At 43.8% G+C, this 26,184-nt stretch overlaps 1 protein-coding gene across 3 annotated transcripts in view; it reads left to right on the top strand.

The window, feature by feature from the left end:
• chst10 (carbohydrate sulfotransferase 10) overlaps window positions 1-26,184 on the top strand; it is an 87,732-nt gene that overhangs the window by 42,108 nt on the left and 19,440 nt on the right. For 2 of the 3 annotated variants that reach the window (XM_078545651.1, XM_078545648.1), the window contains exons 3-4: window positions 8,116-8,210; window positions 20,824-21,058. In XM_078545651.1, coding sequence (XP_078401777.1) covers window positions 8,116-8,210; window positions 20,824-21,058 — 330 coding nt within the window. Of the gene's footprint in view, window positions 1-8,115; window positions 8,211-12,626; window positions 12,661-20,823; window positions 21,059-26,184 lie in introns of all 3 variants that reach the window. The other variant, XM_078545649.1, reaches the window with a different exon arrangement.

Here is a 26,184-nt window from a genome sequence, read left to right on the forward strand (position 1 = left end):
CACAGAATTTAACTCTATTCTTGGGAGTGGGCTTGGAGGTGGGCAGTGGAATCGGGAGGGGATGGGTTGGTGGGGAGCCCATAGAATAAGGAGGGCAGGGGCCCATAGAATCGGGAGGGGAGGGGAGGGGGATTCCATAGAATTGGGAGGGGAGGGGGGTTCCATAGAATCGGGTGAGGAGGGGAGGGGGGGGGTTCCATAGAATCGGGAGGGGAGGGGGGGTTCCATAGAATCGGGAGGGGAGGGGAGGGGTGGGGGCCCATAGAATCGGGAGGGGAGGGGAGGGGAGGGGTGGGGGCCCATAGAATCGGGAGGGGAGGGGAGGGGAGGGGTGGGGGCCCATAGAATCAGGAGGGGAGGGGAGGGGTGGGGGCCCATAGAATCGGGAAGGGAGGGGAGGGGTGGGGGCCCATAGAATCGGGAGGGGTGGGGGCCCATAGAATCGGGAGGGGAGGGGAGGGGAGGGGTGGGGGCCCATAGAATCGGGAGGGGAGGGGAGGGGTGAGGGCCCATAGAATCGGGAGGGGAGGGGAGGGGTGGGGGCCCATAGAATCGGGAGGAGAGTGGAGGGGAGGGGTGGGGGCCCATAGAATCATGAAGGGAGGGGCGGGGGCCCATAGAATCAGGAGCGCGGGGGGGCGGTAGGGCCCATAGAATCGGAAGGGGAGGTGGATTAAGTCAGGGCATGGAGGACAAAAGTGGCTGTCCCACGGGGAAGCCAATTGAGGCCCTTATGTGGCCAATTAATGGACACTTACCCTCATCCAGCCTCTGCTGGTATTCTAACAGTGGCAGGAGAGCTGTACACCACACGTGGAGGCCACTCAGTTAAATCTGGCAGCCTCTCTGCGGGCTTGAGAGGATGGAGCAGAGCATGCCTGTTCGGTGCTCCTGTTAGCAAGGGCTGCTTCCGCTGAAAGTCCCACTCTTACCCTACACAACGAACCCCCCCCTTCCTGCCCCCGGGGCTTGCCTTACTTGCCCCATTGAGCCTCATAAACTTAACTCTGGGTCCTCCTCCCTGGTGGCTGGTCTGGACCTGTTGCAGAGCCAGCAGTGGCCACTGCTCCCGCCCTCTAATTGGCTGGCAGCACTTGGAAGTGAGACCTCTGACCTTAAAGGCATGAAAGACCTGATGGCAGGCAGTTAACTGTCTAATTAACATTGAATTCGATTAGGGCTTCCAAAAACGGCCGCAGCGAGATTGCCCTGGTTTTGTGACCAGTGGACAGGACCACCTCTGTGTCCATTAAATTCTGCCCAGTGACTGCATTTCAAAACTGTTTCATTAGCTGTAAAGCTCTTTTGAATGTTTGGATTAATGTCAGACTATTTGGACACCAACTTGAACACCAGCCTGTGTTCCTCAGGATAGTGTCCTAGGCCCAACCATCTTCAGCTGTTTCATCCATGACCTTCCCTCCGTCATAAGTTCGGAAGTGGGGATGTTTGCTGATGATCGCGCAAAGTTCAGAACCATTCGCAACTCTTCAGATTCTAAAGCAGTTCAAATGCAGCAAGATCTGGACAATATCCAGGCTTGGGCTGACAAGTGGCAAGTAACATTGGCATCACACAAGTGCCAGGCAATGACCATCTCCAACAAGAGAGAATCTCCCCCAATATCAACATCCTATGGGTTACCAATGACCAGAAACTGAACTGGACTCGCCATATAAATGCTGTGGCTACAAGAGCAGGTCAAAGGCTACAAGGTACAAGTCAGGAGTGTGATGGAATGCCCTCCACTTGCCCGGATGGGTGCACCTTCAACAACAATCAAAAAGTTTGACCACATCCAGGACAAAGCAGCCTGCTTGATTGGTACCCCATCCACAAACTCAATTCACTCCCACAAATTCACTCCCTCCACCACCAACGCACAGTGGCAGCAGTGTGTACCATCTACAAGCTGCACTGCAGGAACTCACCAAGCCTCCTTAGGCAGCACCTTCCAAACCCACGATTGTTAGCATCCAGAAGGACAAGGGCAGCAGACACATGGGAACACTACCACCTGGAAGTTCCCCTCCAAGTCACTCAGTATCCCGACTTGGAAATATATCGCCGTTTCTTCACTGTTGCTGGGTCAAAATTCTGGAACTCTCTCCCTAATGCCACATGAACTGCAGCGGTTCAAGAAGGTAGCTCACTGCCACCTTCTCAAGAGCAATTATGGATAGGTAATAAATGCTGGCCTAGCCAGCATGCCCACATCCCATGAATGAATGAAAAAAAAACTTGCCGTTACTGAACTTTTCCAGCTCAGAGGTCTGCACATCAGTATTCAAGGCATATTCCTGTATTGGATTTGCTGTGAAGCTGTAGATGGTGCTTGTTCCATTAGTGTTAGCTAAGGAACTCCTTACAGAGCGGCAGGTGTCAAAATTGAATCTTCCCCACGAGAGGAAATGTTAACAAAGCTATTGATATCCACTATGAGTTGGATGTTGGGGGGTTGGGAGAGTACTTTCTATTAATTTACTTCATATACAGTTTTCTTTTACTTCAAGGTTTTCTGATTTTTGATGTGGAAACTTGGTTTATGAAATTTAGAAATGAGTGGTTTGATGAACCTGAAAAATCTGACCTTAGAATCACAATTTTGTCAAAGATATTTTAACTGATGCTATTTCAAATACACTTTCCAGATTCCACGTGTTATTGCCATTTCTAATATGGTTATCTTCCTAAACAATTAAATTAAATGCACCAATCTCGTTACTGGTAATTGCATCTCTAAATGATGTGTGATTTTGAATTTTGGTTTTAATTTTTCAAATTAATGTTTAGTTCAATTATACGGCTTTGAAACTGGTATAAAGCTGGAAGTGACATTTCTGGGACTTATGAAACCTGTCTAAAAAATCGACATTTTACAGTGAAAGCTGCTCCACAGAAGAATTTGTTAACAAAAAAAGAAACCAAAACCTGCCGTCTAATACACCTGGGCAGAATTTTCACCCCGGCGGGTGGGTACGCGACAGACCCGCTCAAGCGTGAAACGACGCACGTTGATATTTCGGCGGGCGCGCGTGGGAGATGGAGCCACGCTCGCCATTAATTAAGAGGCCAGTTAAGGCCCATGACACCCCAATTGTCGGCAATTTTACATTGCCCGTGTGATTTCTCGGCTGCCGCATGGGCAAAACGGGCAGGTAGGCAGGCCACAATTTGCAAAAGATCATCCACGGGTGGGATAAGAAGAGTCAGCAGCATTGTCAATGTGAGTAATGAGGAGTGTTGGAGATCGTTTGCTGCTGGTTGCTTGTTTAAACTGGACAGCTTCATCTCGCTTCAGAGCTTCTTTCTGAGCATTTCTAGCCTTCATTTCAGGACTCATCGTTGTCTTCTAGGCCCCTGGAGGATTCAGACTGTGTGGGCCCTTCCAGGTATCAGACAGCCCTCTATAACCCTGGTAATGGGGATTGTAGTCTCTGCTGGAGGCACCTCCTTGGAGGAGGAAGAGAGGGCCAGAAGGGAGAAGAGGCCAGGTGTCCCAATGCAGCTTCTAGAGGGGGGACCTGTGGGAGAGGTACAGGCACAAGGGGCACGGGGCCAGCAGGAAGTCCAAGGCAGAAGGGGCCACAGAAGACGGCACTATCCCGCTGCCAGGGTTTACAGGCAGCGATGCAGCTACCTCAATATGTCTGAGGTGCAGTGCCGAAGGAGGTTTTGCCTCTCGAGGGAGACTGTTAACTCCATTTGTCAGATGATCGGGCCTGAGATCAGCTGCGACTGTGTAGGTGGACACCCCATGCCAGTGGCTCTGAAGGTCATAGCGGCCCTCGTCTTCTGTGCCTCCAGCTCTTTCCAGGGCTCAGTGGGGGATCTATGTGGAGTATCCCAATCAGCTGTCCACAGTTGGTCAAACTGGTGACAGAAGCTCTGCTCAGGCGTGCATTGACTTTCATTCATTTCCGCACGGACGAGGCCAGCCAGGCACAGCGAGCCAGAGGCTTTGCAGCAATTGCTGGCTTCCCCCACGTCCAAGGTGCAATCGACTGCACGCAAGTGGCCATCAAGGTGCCAGCGAGTGAGCTGTGTGTCTTTGTCAACAGGAAGGGCTTCCACTCCATGAATGTGCAGATACTGTGTGATCACAGGATGCTGATTCTACAAGTCTGTGCAAGGTACCCTGACAGCTCCCATGATGCTTACATCCTAAGACACTCCCAGGTGCCGAGGCTCTTCAGTGCTCCAGCCTGACTGGATGGATGACTGCTGTGAGACGAGGGCTATCCCCTGAAAAGGTGGCTCATGACGCCTCTCCACCATCCAAGAACAGAGGCGGAGCAGTGGAACAACAGGAGCCACGCCTCCACAAGGGCGGTGGTAGAGAGGACCACTGGTCTTCTCAAGATGCACTTCCAGTGCCTGGACCGTTCAGGGAGCACACTGCAATACCCCCAGAGTGGGTGTCACTAATAGTGGTTGCATGCTGCGCTCTCCAAAATCTGGCACTGGCAAGGGGGGACCCACTGGAGGAAGAGGATATTGACGCAGCTCCACAGGCAACAGATGATGAGTCGAGTAGTGAGTCTGAGGACGCACACGGTGAGGAGAATGCTGAGGGCATGGAGGCAGACCTGGGTAACCTCCAGGGAGGCAGGAACACCCAGGACGCATTGATGCAATGCTCTTTCAGCTAGGCTACCAAATAAGCACTGCCACCTCATGCCAGGGCTGCTGCCTCCACCCTCGATCCCAGAGAGGAGCATTTCCTTGGCCACCAAGATACTCAGTGCCTGTGCAATAAAGTTTCAAGCGACACACATCCATCATTAAATTTTGGCCTACCCTGCCCCTACAGAACAAACGAAGCATATTCAGGCCAATAACACAAAATCAAATGTCATTTAATGTTGGAAGTTACAGATTTCTGAACTGAATTTTAACCGGTGTTGGTAACCACACCATTAAAAAACTAAAAGCAAAATGGGGGAGCAAAATATCACCCGTGACCAGCCTGTCTTGTGCTTAAGTTGCTTTAAACTTACGTTTACGGGTGATATGTCTAAGTGCTCCTCCTTCACTGGCACCAGCATTGGAGATAGCCTGCTGACTCTGCTGTCTTGTTGGCTTTGATGACCTTAGCAGTCATCCTCTGGCCAGTGGAACCTGTGGTGGCCCCGGGCGGGAGCGGCCAGTGCCATGGCTGGCATCTCCCCAGTCACCGCAGCCTCATCAGATGCCACGGTTACTGGCAGAGGGATGCAGGAGCTGCTGCCATCATCTGGAGCGCCCTGAGAAGAGCCCGCAGAGACAACAGGCACCTCGTGCACCAACATGAGGGCGCTCTGGACCTCCCTGCTCACCATTGATGGATGGGCACCTAGCTGGGACACTTGGTTGCCCATCTATCTCTCACACGGATACTGACCAGCTGAGGTCATTGTCTGTGTGTGGACTTGCAGGTTCAAGCGCTTCCGCAGGGAGCCCTATTATGCCCCTGGAGCTGCCTCTCCATGAGAGTCGCCACCCTGTCAATGGAGGAGGCATTGTGCTCGACCATGAGGGTCAACGCAGTGGTCATGCTCCGCAGGGTCTCCTCGAAAATGGAGACCATGGCATGCACACCCTCATGAATCTCCACCAGATCCTCCTGCACACCCTGCTGGACATCCAGCATCTGCTGCCTAATGGATGACTCCAGAAGCCCATCATCAGCCTTTGACTGAGCATCCTCCTGGTCATCAGCAGCCCTCCGACTGCCAGCACCTTGGGCACTCTCTGCCTCCACCTGCACCTCAAGCGAGTGTGAAGTGCCCTCACCAATGTGCACCAAGAGACTAGATGGTGATTTATTGCCCACCAAGGTGCTGGTATCTGCGCTGGTGCCTGCTTTAGAGAGTGGGTGTGACGCAGATGCGTAGGGAGCATGATGGTCCTCCGGGGTCGGGGATGGTCCTTCAGGGCTCTGAATGTAACTGCCTGCTGGTGAACCTAAAAGGGAGGAGAACAACATGTCATTAGTTAAAGTCATCACACTGTCACTGTTCATGTCAGGCACCCCACCCTGATGAGACAATGGCGATCTGCATCATAGTGCTCTCGTCTTTCGATTATCAATGGGGAGTTCAGGTTCGAGGCTCACATCAATGAAGAGAGTACACTAGTACTGGTGCACAAGCCGAAATTCTCACCTCAGTGCACTGCACTCTTACCTTCGTCTGACACTTCAACCTCACCGTGGCCAGTTGACCGAGGTGCATGCCACCTCTCAAGCATCAAGGCCTCCTGCTGGTAGTGGGAGAGGATGAGGGGGTGTGGGTATCCCCTGCCAGCCCGTGACCTCTCAATACTGTTATGGGATGTCTTCTTCTGAAAGGATAGAGGGGCATTGATTCGTCCACTCTCAATCTGCAGCGCCAGTGCAGCCTGACCAACCCTACCTGAGGAAGACCTCGCATGGCATGTCCAAGCCGTGGCCCTCGAGCCACAAGGCACTCAGTCCAAGCATCCAGGGCTCACCTCCTTGGCCAACTCTGGCATCATTGACAGGTGGCACTAAGCACTCTAGCACCCCTGAGCTCCACGGGGGGATGGCCAGCCCTTAACACTTCTCCACACTGACCCATGCCATCACGGCACTCACCCTTACCGAGCGCAGTAGGTCATTGAAGTGCTTCTGGCACTGGACCCAGGGCATGCCGCACATGATGTGGCTGCTCACCCGGGATGCCACCTCCCCCCGTGCCTTCTTGGGGAGGTGCAGTGGCTTCCTCCTCCCACCTCTGGGGACAAGGGTGTCCCTTCTGGCAGCCACCTCCTCCAGGAGGGCAGCAAGGCACTTGGAGAAACACGAGGCCACCTGCCCTGCCGACCACACCTCCCGCACGGGTTCTCCTTCCTGGGTTGCAGCCATGTTGCTGCTGCAAATTCGACGCAGGCAGCCTCCCTGAGACTGCCTACGCTGCTTTTGAATCGGCCATTGGACCCGGTGGATAACAGGCCCCCACCCCCTTTCACCCCTTCTTGGAGATTCTCCAGCCGGCTTTCACGCTGGGCAGGCCTTAATTAGCCCACCCAGCATGAAATCGCCTTCCGGCATCGATCACGGGCAGCGGTTGGACTCCCGACTGCCAATGCACACACCCCGCCAAGCCTGCCTGCCAAGGTCAAAGTTGTTTTGTTTGCTCTAACTTAAAAACAACAATTTGTATTTATATAGCACCTTTAACATAATAAAACATCCCAAGGCGCTTCATAGGAGCATTATAGTTTGACGCATTGGAACACGTAAAGTGATATTAGGGCAGTTTGGTCAAAGAGGTAGCTTTTAAGGAATGTCCTAAGGAAGTACAAAGAGTTTTAGGAAGGGAATTCCAGACTTTAGGAACTTGGCAGCTCACGACATGCCCATCAGTGGTGGAGTGAATAATTCTGGCCTCAGGAGGCCAGAATTGGATGAGTGCAGATACCTCGGAGGGTTTGGGGCTGGGTGTGATTACAAGGACAGGGAGTGGACGAGGCCATTGAAAGCAAAGAAGGGGATTTTAAATTGAGGCACTGCTTAACCTTTGAGTGACCTTGGTAACCACTGCAGTGATTCCCTTGTGACTTCCCTCGTGTATCTTGTTACAATGAAAATGAGCCCATTCAGTACAACAGTCTTGCTGTCAGTTCTATTTATGTAACAGCAATACACCTGTGTGTGCTGATGTCCTACTGTTTAGAAAAGCACAATGGACTATACTGTCTTGGCAGAGCTCATTTAAAAATAAACGCTGCGGTGATCTTGTTAAATTTCCAATGAAACAGTGTGTGGTAACTCAGAAAAATATAGTGTCAGGAAAAAATATACTTCCTCACAATTAGCTTGCGTCAGCAAAATGTGCTGTTGCTCCCATGTTATACAGTGCCAATGATAAAGATGTGAAATAATATGCAATATCTGTGAAGACTGATTTTTTTTTACTGTTTATTTTCAACCCAATGCATAAAATACATCAATACCTGACACAAAGACCACTTATTTCCACTAGTTAAAGCAATAATTGAATGATTCCCATTTGAATTGATAATAGACCACCTGAAGTAATTGGTGAGCGCGGTAGTTGCTGACAGACTGCACTGCCCTTATATATCTGAATTGAATGTTCAATTTTACAGAATATGGTACTAAACCACAAATATTGGATAAGACTGTGACCAAATATGTTAAAAAATTAAAGCCTCAAGAACAGACTTTATACACAGATGACCAGGTAAGAATAGTTATTTCCTTTTTAACCTTTTGAGAATTATAGTAGCATTTCTATATTTAAACAAGTTATAATAAGTTAAAACTTTGCATGACAATATCACTTCTATTTAAATTAGCACATTTGAAAGCAAATTAAGATTATTCAGGAAAAAAAGACACTCAGTATTTTTCTTTTAGAACCTGCATAAGCTCTAATTTGTAGCTCCAACCATTGATATATATATATATATATCTCAAAAACTTTATATACAACCAGTAATAACTATAGAACTAATTTAACATTAAGCTGCATAAAGAGATATTAGATCAGATGACCAAAAACGATCAAAGAACTAGGATTTAAGGAGTGTCTTAAAGGAGGAATGAGAGGTGGAGAGGTTTAGAGAGAGAATTCAGGAGCTTAGGGCCTTAGCAGAGGTCACAGTGCAGGACTGGGAACAGAACCCATTAGATATTAGATATATAAGAATATATAGATTAGATATATAGGAATGAAACCAGGTGAGTACAATCCTACCCAGCTGGATGACAGTGGAAAGGCAGTGGAGTAGGATGGTGCAAATAACTGTGTCAAAGGCTGCAGATAGGTTGAGAAGGGATAGCTTACCTTTGTCATAGTCACATAGGATGTCACTTGTGACTCTGAGATCTGTTTTGGTATTGTGGCAAGGGCAGAAACCTTATTGAGGGATTCAAACATGGTGTTCCAGGAAAGATGGATATTTTAATCCAGAAAGCCAATTGGTGGAGGATATAACTGAAGCCAATCTTTACAGACTTGTATAAGCACTTATTTAGAGTTTCAGATTACAAGCAAACACCACCTAAACTAACAACCACAGTTTAAGCCTGTGACTATTTAAAGGGGCACAAGTGTGTCTACAAGTAAACACAATTAATATACAATTAACAATAGGATTTAGGAGCAACAAAAAGTTCAAGATCTTTGGAGAGGAAAGGGAAGTTAGATTGGGTGGTAGTTTACAGGAGAGGAGGAAGTCAAAGGTTGGTTTCTTGAGGAAAAGGATGATGGCAGATTTTAAGGGGATGGGTCAGCACCTGAGAAAAGGGGTGAAGGACACTAAAGGACCAGATTATAAATAAAAGAATCATACATAAACATAACTGGAAAATAAACTACTTCAAATTTAAGTTAACTTATGGAACAATCAATCTGGATTTGGTTAAAGCACTGGGAAGTTAAAGGGACAAAATAATTATATTGTCAGTGAGTAGTCTGATGCAGTAAAGGGGTATATTTGTACGCTGGGGTAAATAGCCTCTCATCTGTAGATTATTGTTATGAAAATTAACACACTCATCTGGCATGAAAAGCAGTGCAATGATATCTAGAATGTAAATAAATGTAATTCTGGAAGGAAAAGATTACCCTTTTTTAAAATGTGATTAGGAAAATATTGAATTGGTCGTTATTAAGTGATTTGGATATTTCTTAGTGCTTTAGGTAGTCAAAGGTTGAATTTGAACTAAAAAAGAGCCACAATCATTCATTTGTTGAAAAATTATACAATTTATTTTTCGTTCCAATAATAAAACAGCAATAACTTGCATTTAGATAGCATCATTAACATATAAAATGTGGTTCACAGTGTTAGGAAAATGGGCACTGAGTCACAGAAGCATACATTAAAAGGAATGAACAAAACCTTGGTCAGAGGTTGAATTAAAGGAAAGTTTTTAAGAAAGGAGAAGTAGCAGATCAAATAGGGAATTTCAGAGCATGGGATCTAGGCAGTTGAATGCATAGCCATTGATGATAGGGCAAAAGAAAGGATGCGTAAAAAGGTGGATTCAGAAGAAGGAAGAATGCAGTTTCTAAGAAGAGCTGTGTTAGCTCTTTCTCGCTCCACAGATGCTGTCAGACCTGCTGAACTTTTCTAACACTTTGTGTTTTTAATTTAACTCCTGAGGGTTTACTGCTGTTCTTTTACTTTCCCAACCTAGTAACTTTTAACTCCAGAACCTGCTTTCATTATGAAGGTTTCTTGTCCATTTAGTTTCCTCCCTTTAGCTAAAGCTCTGCGAAACGTCCAGCCTCATTTAAATCCTCATAAATCTGGTCTTTACAATCTGAACGCAAGCTTCCACCTGCATTCCTGGTGAACTTTAGACATTTTCGGCCTCTGCTCAGCTGCTCTCTCTCTGTCCTGGATCCTGGCAGAATAACATTTTCTGTGGGTTTTCAGGGATACCTAAGACCCTTCCCCTCTTAAAACCCATCTCCATGGTAATGTGGATCATATGGGCCTTGCATCCAGGTAGACATGCTGTTTAGCAATCCTTGAGACCCCAACTCTATTTGATCTTAAAGTAAATGGACAGTTTTAAGCAGTTTACAACCCATCATTCTCAATGCATCTAGGACTTTGGAAACTCATAATCTAACCACTGTTAGCATACAGATGCTGCTGCCACTGTCTCCAAGTGTAAACACCTTCTTCCAAGCAAGACAATCTAGGCTTTCCTATAATCTTCAACAGCTCCTCACCCAGTCATGTTATCAGGCAGACATTAGAACAGGTCACATGACCCCCTTGGTTTTACCCTAAATTAAAGACATAGTCCCAAAACATAACAATCCTAAATCTCATAATTGTAACAATCTTTGGACACAAAGTAAAAGTGCTACCAACTGACTCACAGTTGATCTACTAAGGAACCTAAAAGTAGAATACTTGAGAAATGGTGATCAGAACTTAATTAAGTTAACATTAAAAGTAAAGAAAAAGATGAATCCAACTTGTAGGTTTTAGACTCAAAATTACTAACTTCATTAGGATGAACCGAAAAGAGAGCTGAACATTGCCTAACTGATGTAATGATGTGGCTTTGGATAGCGGGCTAAAAATGGAAAGGACAATACAAATCCAGTTAATTTGGACCACATACAGTGATAACAAGGTCTAAACATCAGTATTAGTCAGTTTCTTTACATTCACGATCTACCTAGAATGCAAGCCTTAGGACAAAAGCAAAATACTGCAGATGCTGAAAACTTTAAATAAAAACAGAAAATGCTGGAAATACTCAGCAGGTGAGATAACATCTGTGGAGAAAAACAGAGCTAATATTTCAGGTCGATGACCCTTCATCAGACTGTATGCAATCCAAAGGCATTTTTTTTCTTTTTTTTCCCCCTTTGTACTCTTGCTGGTGTCTGTCAAAGATCTATCCTTGGCCACTGCTATTTCTTATCTACTTGCTGCCCCTCGGCAACGTTATCTGAAAGCACGTTCATTTTCATGTGTATGCTGACAACACCCAGTCCTACCTTACTGGTACCTCTCTCATCTCCTCCACTTTTACTAAATTATCAACTGCCTATCCAAAATACGCAGTATTGGATGAGCAGAAATTTACTAAAATTAAATATTGGGAAGACTGAAGCCACTGCTTTCTGTCCCGCTCCAAACTCTTGTTTCCTACCTACCAACTCCATTCCTTTCTTCGGCAGCTGTCTGTGACTAAACTGGACTATTTGCAACCTTGGTCGCATATTTGACCCCAATATTCTGACAAGAACAATAAAGCATATTTATATAGCACCATTAACATAATAAAATGTCTCAAGGCACTTCACAGGAGCATTATCAAACAAAATATGAGACCAAGGCACATAAAAAAGATGTTATGTCAGATGCCCAAAAACTTGGTCCAAGAGGTAGGTTTTAAAGAGTCTCTTAAAGGAGGAAGGCAAAGTAGAGAGGTGTAAGGGAGGGAATTCCAGAACTTAGGGCCCAGGCAGCTGAAGGCACAGCCACCAACTGTGGTGTGATTAAAATCAGAGATGCTCAAGAGGCCAGAATTAGATCAGCACAGATATTTCAGAGGGTTGTGGGGCTGGGGAAGATTGCAGAGAATAGGAAGGGTTAACGCTATGGGGAAAATTGAAAACAAGGAAGAAAATTTTAGAATCAGGACATGGCTTGACAGGGAGCCAATGTAGGTCAGAGAGCATTGGTGTGATAAGTGAACAGGACTAAGTGCAAGTTAGGACATGGTGGCAGAGTTTTGGATGACCTCAAGTTTAGAGAGATAGAATTTGGGAAACCAGCCGGATGCATTAGAATAGTTAAGTCTAGAAGTCACAAAGGCATGGATGAGAGTTTCAGCAGCAGATGAGCTGAAGTTGGCTGATGTTACAGAGGTAGAAATAGGCAGTCTTAGTGAGTGCATGAATATGCGGTTGAAAACCTCTTGGACCAAGTTTTTGGGCATCTGACATAACATCTTTTTTATGTGCCTTGGTCTCATATTTTGTTTGATAATGCTCCTGTGAAGTGCCTTGAGACATTTTATTATGTTAATGGTGCTATGTAAATATGCTTTATTGTTCTTGTCAGGATATGCCCTACCATATGGAACACCATCACCCTGAGATTAATTTGTATTTCAGGGAGAAAATGTCATAATTGAGAATGGACTGCACTGTAAGTGAAAAATGTTTCACTGCTTTATTGGGACAATTATCCAATCAGTGTACCAATTTATTTCTGATTTTAAATTAAAAGTTATACCTAACACTGATAATTCTAATTATAATTATTTACTAACGTGTGGCATGATAAGAACAAATTACACAGAATCTTGGGATTTGATCCATTTCCCACTCGTGAAACTGACAAATTTAACTTGAATTTTTTATACCATACCAGGTGAGACCACTTATGGGATTTCTATTGTATCCCATAGACCCTTCTTATTCTCATCCATGATCTAGTGACCTCCCCATGTAAAAGAGGATTACAAGCATATTTCTGAATATTATTAAACTGAAAGGAAATTGGGAAGAAATGTACTTTGTACTCTGTTACATGCTCACAAGTAATTGCCTAAGGGAGGAATATCTGAAAATCTTCTACAGAATATGTGCCAGCTGAAATGAATAATTTAGAAAGATTGACGGTAGAGTGAAAGAGAGATTAGCTAGCTACACCTCCTGACCAATTTATTAATATTGAAAAGTCCTTGGAGCATGTTCTTTTGTCTGCTCACCCTCAATATTATGTGGATTGTGGAGAAGAAATATAACCAAAGCAAACATATAAACCAAATAAAACATTTAATTTTATTAAGCAAGCAGTTAGATTATAGGGAAACATCTGCAGAGTATTTGATTTTTGTAAGTTCATTTGCAAAACATACACCATTACAGTACATTTGGCAGACTCGTTTGAAAAACCTACCCTCTGTGATCATGGATTGATGAAAATGGATTAATGAGATATTGGTAACATTTAGGGAATTTAATCTTTTTTTCAAAAAAGTAGGAATATATTTAATATAACCTTTGTAGAAAAGCCAACAGGGAGGGATAGATTGGTTATATTGTGAAAATGCATTTATCTAGTTATTCATTACCCAAGTTTGATATTGACATTTACTCTTATGTAGTTAAAATATTTGAAAGAGAGCTAAATAACAGCTGTCTTGAACTATGAGCATACCAGTAGCTAATTATTCCTTTTATTGGATTTTTTTGGAATATCATTGAAATGTAAATTGATGATTTTGATCATAGCAATGAATCTTAAACTAAATTTTATTTTGTAATGCAGAATTTTTTCTAATGCTTCTGTAATATTTTCATATCCCTCATAGTCCCTATGATAATGCAGTCTAAAAATAATCTGTAAATAAGGATATTATGATGGGAAGTTGAATGGCTACTGTTTGGCTATTATTTGAAAGATGCAGCTCAATAAGTATTGCAGAACTCCATTTTCTCTAATTGTGGAGTTAGTAACTTTGAACTTTCTTAAGGTTCCATGTCTGTCTTCCTTTCTGTGCTCCAGCATAAAAACTTCAAAATTATCGTCCTTGCTTTCATCACTCCCTGGCTTCATCTGACCCTACATTAATGATATCTTCCAGCCTGTGTCTTTGTACACACTCTCCACTACTTTAACGTTGAACATCTCCTCACCGCTCCTTTCCTGCTACACAAAGAACCACACATTTGGTACACTACTACCCAATGGAATTCGCTATTTAGCTCCCTTCATTTTGCTATCACTCAGTGTTTTCAAAAACACACTGAGAAGCAATCATGCTTCCTGCAGCCTCTTTTCTAGAAGCAACCCTTATGCTGAGCCAAAAACCTACCCTCTGCAATCAATCTTGGAACAAAATTCAAAAGTACAATTTTGGCCTTGTAGAAGAGAGTATAGGCACAATCAGAAAGAACAGTCCATTAAAGCTGTTTCCTAAAAGGTAATTTTGCAGAGCTCGATAGACTCATAGGGAAAGCAGCTACACCATTGGCCAACTCATGAAACATACATGGAATAACATCAAGCTAACTCTTAGGACCAAGATGCTGGTTTATGAGGACTGTGTTCTCAGCACCTTGTATGGCTGTGAAACGTATGGTTTACATCATCTTCACTATCTTCACTGTTTGAGGCACATTGTGAGTATCTCGTGGAAGGACAAAACCATGAATGCAGCCATCCTTTCAAAGGCAAAGCTCTCAAGTATGTTGGCACTTATCAAGCAGAGGCGACTTCGCTTGCTCAGGAATGTTTGCAGGATGGCAGAAAGATCGCATACCTAAGGATTTTGTGTATGCCGAGGTAGATTGCCCAAAGCCCACTTCATGCAAGCATGACATAAAGCCCTCACACTGGGAGACACTAACTGTCGACTGAGGAAAATGGTGACATCACTGTGGTTCGAAGTGCACCATAATGATGATCAGCAGGTACAGCGGCTTGGAAACAGGCGCCAGCACCAAAACAACAACTGACAGCATTACCTGATAACCACTTTATATGCGGCACTTGTGGGAGAGCCTACTTCTCACAGTTTTATTTCTTCAGTCATTAGCAAAAGTGAAACTACCTTGTCCCTAACATGTTCGATTTGCTGCATTTCCATCATCTTCTGCAGATAGAAGGATGCTGAATATGACGAGTTCAACCAAGTGGACTTTGAGTCAAGTTAGATCCAAGTAAACTGTTAGACATTTAAAGAGGTTTTTATTACAAGTTAAGATAGACCTAGGGATACTAATCCTTATGACATCAAACAGAGAGCCCTAACAAAACTGGGGTCAATGAGAATTAGGGGGAAAACTCTCCACTGGTTGGAGACATGCCTAGCACAAAGGAAGATGGCTGTGGTTGTTGGAGGTCTATCATCTCAGTCCTGGGATATTGCTGCAGGAGTTCCTCAGGGTAGTGTCCTAGGCCCAACCATCTTCAGCTGTTTCATCAATTAACTTCCCTCCATCATAAGGTCAAAAGTGGGCATGTTCACTGATGATTGCACAATGTTCAACGCCATTCGTAACTCCTCAGATACTGAAGCAGCCCATGTCCAAATGCAGCAAGACCTGGATAATATCCAGGCTTGGGTTGATAAGTGGCAAGTAACATTCATGCCACACAACTGCCAGGCAATGACCTTCTCTAACAAGAGAGAATCTAACCATCGCCCTATGACATTCAATGGCATTACTATCACTGAATCCCCCACTATCAATATCCTAGAGTTTACCGTTGACCAGAAACTAAACTGGACAAGCCATATAAATACTGTGACTACAAGAGCAGGTCAGAGGCTGGGAATTCTATCGAGAGTAACTCATTTCCTGACTCCCCAAAGCCCATTCAGCATCTACAAGTCACAAGTCAGGAGTGTGATGGAATACTCTCCCCTTGCCTGGATGACAGCAGCTCCAACAACACTGAAGAAGCTTGACACCATCCAGAACAAATCAGCCTGCTAGACTGGCACCCTATCCACCACCTTAAATATTCACTCTCTCCACTACCAATGCACAGTGGCAGCAGTGTGTACCATCTACAAGATGCACTGCAGCAACTCACCAGGGCTCCTTCAACACCATCTTACAAACCCATGACCTCTACCCCTGAGAAGGATATGGGCAGAAGATGCATGGGAACACCACCACCTGCAAGTTCCCCTCCAAACCATACACCATCCTAAGTTGGAACTATATCTCTGTTCCTTCACTGTTGCTGAGTCAAAATCCCTTCTTAACAGCACTGTGTCTGTACCTACGTCACATGGATTGCAGCAGTTCAATAAGGCGGCTCACCGCCTTCTCAAGGGCAATTAGGCTTGGGCAATAAATGCTGGCCTAGTCAGCAACGCCTGGAGCGTTATGAAGCTGAGCATTATGAGGCAAAATTGGACACTGAGCCACATAAGTTGGGCCACATAAGGGCAGATGGCAAAAAAACTTGGCCAAAGAGGTAGATTTTAAGAAGCATCTTTAAGGAGGAAAGAGAGGCAGAAAGGATTATGGTCTACACAGCTGAAGGCGCAGTGACCATTTGTGGAGCAATTTAAATCAGGGATGCGCAAGAATTCGGAATTAGATGAGTGCAGATGTTTTGAAAGGTTGAGGGACTGGTAGAGATTACAGAGATAGGGAAGGGCGAGGCTCTGGGGTGACCTTAAAACAAAGTTGAAAATTTTAAAATTGCATTGCTGTGAAAGTCAATATAGGTCAGCAGCCACAGTGGGTGATTGGTGAACGGGATTTGGTGTCATGGTGCAAAGACAAGGGCCAGGAGAGTTTTAGATCACTTGAATTTTTCAGAGAATTGAAAGTTGGAGGCAGTCCAGGAGTGCGTTGGAATAGTCAAGTCTAGGGGTAACAATGACATGGATGAGGGCTTTAGCAGCAATTGAACTGAGGTAGAGATGGAGTTGGGTGATGTTATGTAGGTGAAAATAGGCAGTTTTTGTAATGGCACAGGAATATGGTCTAGAACTGAGAAACATACACAGATCTCGTGTTGTAAGGTTGGTGCCAATCGGTTCCAGTGCAACTGACTTGTAAGGTATGTTTACAAAAGACAAAATAGGAGGTAGGTAAATGTCACTGCGTAAACTGTATTCTATTCATTCATGTGTATTATAGGAAAAACATATGAACACTGTAAGTCATTTAGCCCTTCAAACCTGTTCCTCCATTCAATGAGATCATGGACGATTTGCGACCTAACTCCATGTAGCTGCATTTGCTCTATATCCCTTAATAATTATGTTGAACAAAAATATATTTATCTCTGATTAAAAATTAGCAATTGTCTTAGCATCAATTGCAGATTGCAGAAAAGCATTCCAAACTTCTACCACCCATTGTGTGTAGAAATGGTTCCTAATTTCACTCCTGAAAAGTTTGTCTCTAATTTTTAAACAATGACCTCTGGTCCAAGATACTCCAACAGGCAGAAATAGTCTCTCTCAATATCTGTTCCTCTTAATATCTTGAAAGCTTCGATCAAATCACACCTTAACCTTCTAAATTTCTAAGAGTACAACCCTAGTTTGCGTAATCTCTCCTTGAAATTTACTCCTTGGTATCCAAGTATCATTCTGGTGAATCTGCATTGCACTCCCACCAAAGCAGTATAGCCATCATAAGGTGTGGTGCCCATAATTGCTCGCTGTTCTCCAAGGATGGCTTAACCTGCGTTTTGTATAGCTGTAGCATGGAGACTTAAGTTATAGTCATAGTTGTATTCTAGTCCTCTAGATATAAAGACCAGCCTCCTCTAAACCTTTTCTGATCATTTTCTGTACCAGTTCATAACATTTTAATCACACATGTACCTGGATCACTGCAAGTGTCTTTAGACCTCTACTGTTTCTAGCTTTTCACTATTCATAATCAGTCTTAGGACCTAAATGATTAATCACAGCTGAATTCATATTTGCCTGCTTTGAAATCCATTCATCACAGTTTTGCTCAATCACGTAATCTATCAATATCTTTGTAATTTTATGCTTCAATCTACATTGTTTACAATGCCAACCTGGAGATGTGGCTTTCTATCCTACCATCTAAGTAATTAATACGGTAAATAATTGAGACCCCAACACACATCCTTGCTGTCATCACTAGTCATATCTTGCCAATTAAAGTACCTGCTATTATCCCTATTCTCTGCCTTTTGTTACTCAGCCAATTTCCCAACTAGGTCAATAATTTGCCTTCAATTCCATGATTGTCAGCTTTAGTTAACAGTCTCATGTCCTTGTCCATTATGTTGGTCACCTCTTTAAGAGAAACTATTTGCAGGGCTATGGGGAAAAGATGGGGAGTGGGACTAGCTGAGCTTCTCTCACAGAGAACTGCCAAGACAGAACAGGCCAAATGCCTGTGCTGTAACCATTCATAGAATTCTATGATTCTAGTCAGACATGACCTACCCATTAGGACTCGAAACGTCAACTCTTTTCTTCTCCACCGATGCTGCCAGACCTGCTGAGCTTTTCCAGGTAATTCTGTTTTTGTTTTGGATTTCCAGCATCCGCAGTAGCTTTTAGCTTTTTGTTTTTACCCATTACAAATGTTCAGCTGTCTCGCTGAACATTTTCAATGTGTTCAGTTACCCTATCTTTGATAATAGACTCTAGTAATTTCCCACCAACAGATGTTAGGCTAACTGATCTTTAATTCTCTGGCCTCCCTCCCTCAACTTTTTTAAATAGCAGGATGACATGCATAATTTTCTAGTCATAAGGAACGGTTTTTAAATTGAGAGAACTTTGGAAGCTTATAGTTAGGACACCTGTACAATTCTCACCTATGTTCTTTAAAACACTGGGATGAAAACCATCTGGTCCTGGGGATTTGTCACTCTTTAGTGACATTATTATCTTCATTACGTTAGATTGCTCAGGTCTGTGTCCCTGATTCAATATTAGTTTCCTTGGAGTGTCTGACAAGGTAACCTCTTCCTCCATTGTAAATACTGACGCTATGTAATTATGCAGCATATCTGCCATTTCCTTATTTTCATTGATGGTATCACAGTTATCAGTTTTTAATGGCCCCTATTGCTGTCTTCCTCCAAATAGAATTGTAAGTTTTTTGTGTTAATTTTGATATCCCTTGCAAATTTTTTTCATACCCACTTTTTTAGCTTTTACTATCTGCTTTGTCACCCTTTGCTATTTTTTGTATCCCTCCCACTTGCCAGCATCTTTTTGCATGTCTTTTCTTTCAGATTTTATATTGTCTCTTATAATTGCCAACGTCTGTATATTGGCAAGTGAAGGTCTTGCCCTTCAGAGTGTAAGTTGGTTCTGTACCACATTAAATTATTTTTAAACATCTCACACTGATCTTCTGTTATTTTACCCAGTTTACTATAGTCAGTCTCTGTCTCATCACACTGAAATCAGTCTTACTTAAGTCTAGAATCTTAACTGTTTTCTGTTTCTTCCTATCAAACGGTACTTTGAACTCGATAATCCCCATCAGGTAAATGTTCACACACTGTTAGACTGTTAACTAAATCTGATTCATTACTAAATCTAATATGGTATGCCCCCTTGTTGATTCTAGGACATATTGTTACCTAGGAAATATGCGACTGGCGGATTGTATCAAACAGCATGTCCCTTCAGCTTTCACAACAAGCAAAGTACTGACTGTACCCAACCAACCCGGGCTTGCAAAACTCAATACATAGTGTCCAACATTAGATGTGATTCTGCAACTGCACAACACTTGCTAAACAATCCTGATTGTGCTAATAATTACTCTGAAAACTAATTTAAGATTATCAGTCAGGCTTGCAGTGTTGCTCATTTATGCATGCTAAAAGCCACAAATGTTCACACACAGGGCCCTGCCCTTTGCAGACAGAAGGAGCATGTTCATGCATTACATTGTTACCAACTAAACAAAAGCTTGGGGAACAGCCATTCCCAGGTTCATTTCCCATGGCAGTGCCTTGACCAATCAGAGTCCACTTGCCAACTAATCACTCTCTTCTCATGCAGTATAAATTGTTGTTCCCTTTACTGTTGGTTTATCCTGCATGGCTGTCCTGATGAGTACAAGAAGAAAAGCTTCAATAGCATGTCTCTTTTTTCTGCAATACGTAAGCTTCTGTGCCTGACCAGTATCCGGTGTTCACTGAAAATTGTGGCTTTTCTATTCTGTAGTATGCACATGATTGTTTTTCAGAATTATTTGAAGAATAGCTAGGACACACATTTCAAAAACTTTGCTCAAATAAAGTTTATTTGGTTTTTTAAAACTTCAGACTCTGACCTTGAATTGTAGTATCTCCATTTGTGTAATTTTCATACTGATTTGAATACAAGCTGGATAGTGAATTTAACTAAGCTGTTGAGTAAAAGCTATTAATTTCACTGTTTTTACTCCAAGCTGAGAGAGAGAGAATCCCATTGTTTGCATTCAATTAGTTTTTAAGTTTTGTTCATAGAGCTGCGGTTGAGTGGAAAGCACAGGAGGTTGTGTAAAGTAATTTTTTTGATACAGTAGCAGTGTCTGGTGCTGCTCATGCTGAGTTAGAGGGTCTGCTGTTTATAATAATTGGGATCTTCTCAATATGAAGGGGGAACTATGTCAGGGAGAGTTTTGCAGGAAGGAAGCATGGCATCTATAGGAAGCATGCACTATGGGGAAGCAGTTATTGTCCTCTCTGTGCCTTCTCACCTCATTTAAAGCTACATTTATTAACTTAAGTGGATTATTGATGGTGAACACATTCAAAAACATAATTTTAAAGTTTGGGGTGGAGCTTTTGTTTTGTGGAATTGATTAACAATCTTATCAGAGAAATTTTCATTTTCAGCCTTCTCAAAGTACACTGAATAAAGTGGATCCTCACTGGGATACGGTACATGCTGAACGCTTCAATCTTCTGAAGAACGTCTGCAGAAATACTTCGTTAAGGAATCTGACACATTCTCCTATCACAAAGTTTGTCTTGGACCGTATATTTGTGCGCGATAAGCACAAAATCCTGTTCTGTCAAACCCCAAAAGTTGGTAATACACAGTGGAAGAAAGTTCTTATTGTTTTAAATGGTAATTATGAAAACTTGTGATATATTATATCTGACGTAGTATTTTGCTATCAGCAGGGCTTTGGGTTAAATGCATATTCTGGAGTAAATATGTAAATTTAGTTTGTAACTTCCCAAAGTAAATTATTCTTCCAGTTTTAAAAGGACATTTGGCCTGCAGTGCCAAAATACCAAATCATTCAGATAAAAATATTTTTTTAACTCAATGACTTTCATGTTTTCTTCTACTGACCCATGAATTTAAAAGCAGTGACATTGTTCCAGAAGTAACATGTTGTGGTGCAGCTCCAACATTCTTGGCACTGTGACATCAGATGGCACACACCTATTTTACAGGCACAAAAGGAATGCCTAAGCATCCAATTGGGTGGGGGTGACACAGAAGCACATTATGAATCATAAGTGCATTGACTGCCATATCGATTAGGGCAATTCTATAAGTGTCCAGTGTACACACCAGAAATATTAAAATAACAAATAAAACACATAGATAAGGATCCTACCCTTGGTATGGGATCACTTCCTGATATTGGGTTGCCCCCAGTGTCTGACTCACCATGCAATAAACTCAGCTAGCAATTTGTTACACAAACAGGCAGGAAGGACTCTGAAGGACTACTTAAAGATTGGTTGTCAGTTTGTGATTTAAGGCTGCTGATTAACTTTTAGATAAGTTTCTGGTCTATTTTCTGACTCTGAAAACTTAATCCTGACTGATGGGAAAATGTTTTTTTGCTGGTGTTGCACTCTTTTTGGCTGCCTTTGGTAAAGGTTATGAATGGTCTGGTAGGGCTGCCTTTGGGGCTTGAGGATACGGATAGCAGCAGGAGGAGAGCACTGCACAGGAAGCCATATTTCAAAGGGTCTTCAGGGAGCACCTCACTTATCTCAACTTCTAGGAGGAGCAATGTATAAGGAGTCTACGATTCACAAAAGGGGCTGTCACCTAGCTATGTCACCTAATGCAACCAGAACTCGAACCTTGCACTATGGCATGGACAACACTGCCTGTGGCTGTTAAGGCCACCATGTCTCTTATCTTTAATACAACAACAACTTGCATTTAAATAGTGCCTTTAACATAATAGATGCCATAAGGTGTTTCATAGGTGCATTGTAGAATAAAATATGGCAGCAAGAAACATGAGATATATAGGGCAGATGACCAAAAGCTTGATCAAAGAGTTAGGTTTTTAGGAGTGTCTTAAAGGAGGAAATGAGGTAGAATGGCAGAGAGGTTTAGGGAGAGAAATCCAGAGCTTATGGCTGAGGGAATTGAAGGTATGGCCACCAGTGGTGAAGCAATTAAAATCAGGATACTCAAACGGGTTTGTAGGGCTGAAGGAGATTACAGAGATTGAGAGGGGCAAGGTCATGGAAGGATTTGGAAACAAAGATGCAAATTTTAAAATTGAGGCATTGCTTAACTGGTGGCAGTCCAAGTTAGTGAGCCCAGGCCTGATGGGTGAACAGGATTTGGTGTGAGTTAGGACATGAGCAATTTTGGATGACATCAAGTTTACAGTGAGTAGAACGTGGTATACCAGCCAGGAGTGCATTGGAATAATCAAGTGAGGTAACAAAAAATATATGTGAGGGTTTCAGCAACAGAGGAGCTAAGGCAAGGGAAAAGTCAGACAGTGTTACAGATTTGGAAATAGGTGGTTTTATTGATGGTTTGGAGATGTGTTTGAAAGCTTAGCTGAGGATCAAATATGACACAAAGGTTGCAAACAATCTGATTCAGCCTCAGACACTGCCAGAGAGAGGGATGGAATCATGGCCCGGGAACAGAGTTTGCCGGGGAGCAAAGACAATTGTTCCCATCTTGCAACATTTAATTGAAGGAATTTTTGGAGGAAAGACAGGCTGCAACAGGTAACATCAGTGACATCTTACAGTTTGCAGTGTACTGCTGTACCAGAGAGGTCATCATGGCTCTCTACACCAGGAGGAACAGCTACATACTTTCCCCATGAAGAGTGCAGAAGGGTGAAAAAGCATTAAACTTGCATGCCATGACAGTCTTCCCAAGGTCCAAAGAACCGTAGGCACTATCCAGAGTGTCTTGAATGTTTCCTACCACAAGCTTTTTTATCAATCAAAAGGGATTCCACTCTCTGGGTCCAGCTGGATTGCAATCTCAGGTAGCACATCATACAGGTCTGTGCCTTGTTTACTGGCAGCAGTCGGTTGGGGGCTCCAGCTGCATGCTGCAGCATCTTACTGTGTGGCAAGGTGATTTGGTTTAGCTGGCTTTTGAAGTTAGCAAGGGCTTCCATGGAGTGTATTGGTCGGAGAGCAATAAAAGAGCAATGCTCTTACCTTGACAACTTTGGTGAGGCCATTGAACTTTATGAACAGTATTGCAGCCACATTTTTTGAGCTATGCTCCTGGCATTGAGCTCCTCTGTGATCTCTTCCCATTGGTCGCATAAATGTTGCGTGAAGAAGAGCTTTCTGTCTCCTGGTTAGGCTGGGGGGTGAGGGGATGGGGGCGGTGCAGGTAGTTGACGGCGCAATCTCTTTCCTCCCGCCTACCAACTAGACAAATGTCTCCAAAGCAATACCAGAGATTTTACTGGCAAATTTGCAGGCCTTGTAACTGTTCCTCTATTTAGATAAGATTCCCTCATATTTGCGGCCAGAATACCTCGCCTTTTAGAGATGCTGGGAGCCTTTAAGTGGCATCAGAGATGCCCAATCTTTGTCTTCCCCCAAGAAGGTGTGCAGCCAATAAATAGTGTGGGTAGTGCTGGCTGCAATCCTGACTTGTTAAATTCATGCTGAGACCTCTGGGGTCCCACTCGCAAATCGGTATTCCATTTTGGAGGCTGACGAGGGTGCTGGTTCCTCCAGGGAGTGCAGACAGAGCCAAGCTTCTGGCACCACAAGCAGCCTGTCTGTAGAGGAGAGGAAGAGCAATAGTAATAGGGGATTCTATAGTCAGGGGAACAGATAGGCACTACTGTGGCCGTCAACGTGACTCCAGGATGGTATGTTGCCTCCCTGGTGCCAGGGTCTGGGATGTCACTGAACAGCTGCAGGGCATCCAGAAGGGGGAGGGTGATAAGGCAGAGGTCATGGTACATGTTGGTACCAATGACATAGGTAGAAAGAGGGATGAGGTCTTGCATCAAGAATTCAGGGAGTTAGGCAGTAGACTAAAAAGCAATACCTCTCGCGTTGTAATCTCTGGATTACTCCCAGTGCCACGTGCTAACGAGCTCAGAAATAGGAGAATAGCGCAGATGAATACGTGGCTTAAGAGTTGGTGCAGGAGGGAGGGTTTTAGATCCCTGGATCACTGGGACCGTTTCTGGGGAAGGTGGGACCTGTACAAGCGGGACGGTCTACATCTGAACCAGAGTGGGATTAACATCCATGCGGGCAGGTTTGCTAGTGCTGTTGGGAGGAGTTTAAACTAATTCAGCAGGGGGAGGGAACACAGAATGTTAGCAGAATAGGGACACATCATAAAACAATCAAGTCAGAGGGAGTACAGTTACATTAAGTTTCAAGGGAGTAAGGCAAGGCTGGATGGCTTCTACTTTAATGCCAGGAGTATTACAGGTAAAACGGATGAGTTAAGGACGAGGATTGACACATGGAATTGTGATATAGTGGCCATCACTGAGACGTGGTTGAGGGAGGGGCAGGATTGGCAGCTCTACATTCCGGGATATAGAATCTTCAGGCGAGACAGGGGAGGGGGTAAAAGAGGAGGAGGCATTGCATTATTAGCTAAGGAGTCAGTTACTGCAGTCAGGAGAGATGATACCTTGGAGGGGGCATCGAATGAAGCTCTGTTGGTAGAGCTGAGGAATAAAAAAGGGGCAGCCACATTGTTAGGTGTTTATTATAGACCCCCAGATAGTCAGCGGGAAATTAAGGAGCAAATATGTGCACAATTTGCGGAGGTGTGTAAAAACAATAACAATAGGGTAATTATATGAGGTGATTTCAACTTTCCCAACATTAATTGGTACAGACATAGTGTTAAGGGCTTGGATGGAGTGAATTTCTTGAAATGTGTACAGGAGAACTTTTTAGGTCAATATGTGGAGGGTCCAACAAGGGACAGCACAGTGCTGGACCTAATTCTGGGGAATGAAGCTGGACAGGTAGCTGAGGTGGTGGTGGGGGAGCATTCTAATGATAACGACCACAACATGGTACAGTTTAAGTTTGTTGTGGACAAAGAAATAGACAAGTTGCAAAAAAATGTTTTGGACTTGGGGAGAGTGGATTTTAGTAAAATAAGGCAGGATCTGGCCAAGATAGACTGGGAACAGCTACTTGTGGGGAAATCTACAGAGGAGCAGTGGGGGGGTGTTCAAAAAGGAAATGGGGAGGGTACAGGCTCAACATGTTCCCTCTAGGGTGATAGGAAGGAGTAACAAGTCCAGAGAACCATGAATGACCAGAGATATTCAGGTTACGATGAGAAGGAAAAGAAAGGCTTTTAGCAGGTACAAGGGAAGCAAATCAGCGGAGGCATTTGCGGAATACCGAAAGTGCAGGGTGGATCTTAAGAAAGCAATTAGGAGAGCAAAGAGGGGATATGAGAAAGCTCTGGCTGGTAAAAGTAGGGAAAATCCCAAGATATTCTATAAGTATATCAATGGGAAGAGGGTAACCAGGGAAAGAGTAGGGCCCATAAGGGACCAAGGGAGCAATCTATGGGTGGAGCCAGATGACATCACTAGAGTGTTGAATGAATACTTTACATCCGCCTTCACCCAGGAGAATGAGGATGAAGGTATCGAACTCGGGGAGAGAGACTGCGAGGTTCTTAAGCAAATTGATATAGGGAGTGACAAGGTATTGGAGGTGTTGGCAAGCTTAAAAGTGAACAAATCTCCAGGTCCAGATGATCTGTGTCCCAGACTGCTGAGGGAGGCAAGGGAGGAGATCGCAGGGGCTCTGACCCAAATTTTTAATTCCTCTCTGGCCAAGGGGGAGGTGCCAGAGACTGGAGAACAGCTAATGTGATTCCACTATTTAAAAAGGGCTGTAGAGATAAGCCAGGGAACTACAGGCCAGTGAGTCTCACGTCAGTGGTAAGGAAACTATTGGAGAAAATTCTGAAGGAGAGAATCTATCACCACTTGGAGAGGCAAGGTT

This window comes from Cetorhinus maximus, chromosome 7 (assembly GCF_964194155.1).
Source record: "Cetorhinus maximus chromosome 7, sCetMax3.hap1.1, whole genome shotgun sequence".
Taxonomy (NCBI): domain Eukaryota; kingdom Metazoa; phylum Chordata; class Chondrichthyes; order Lamniformes; family Cetorhinidae; genus Cetorhinus; species Cetorhinus maximus.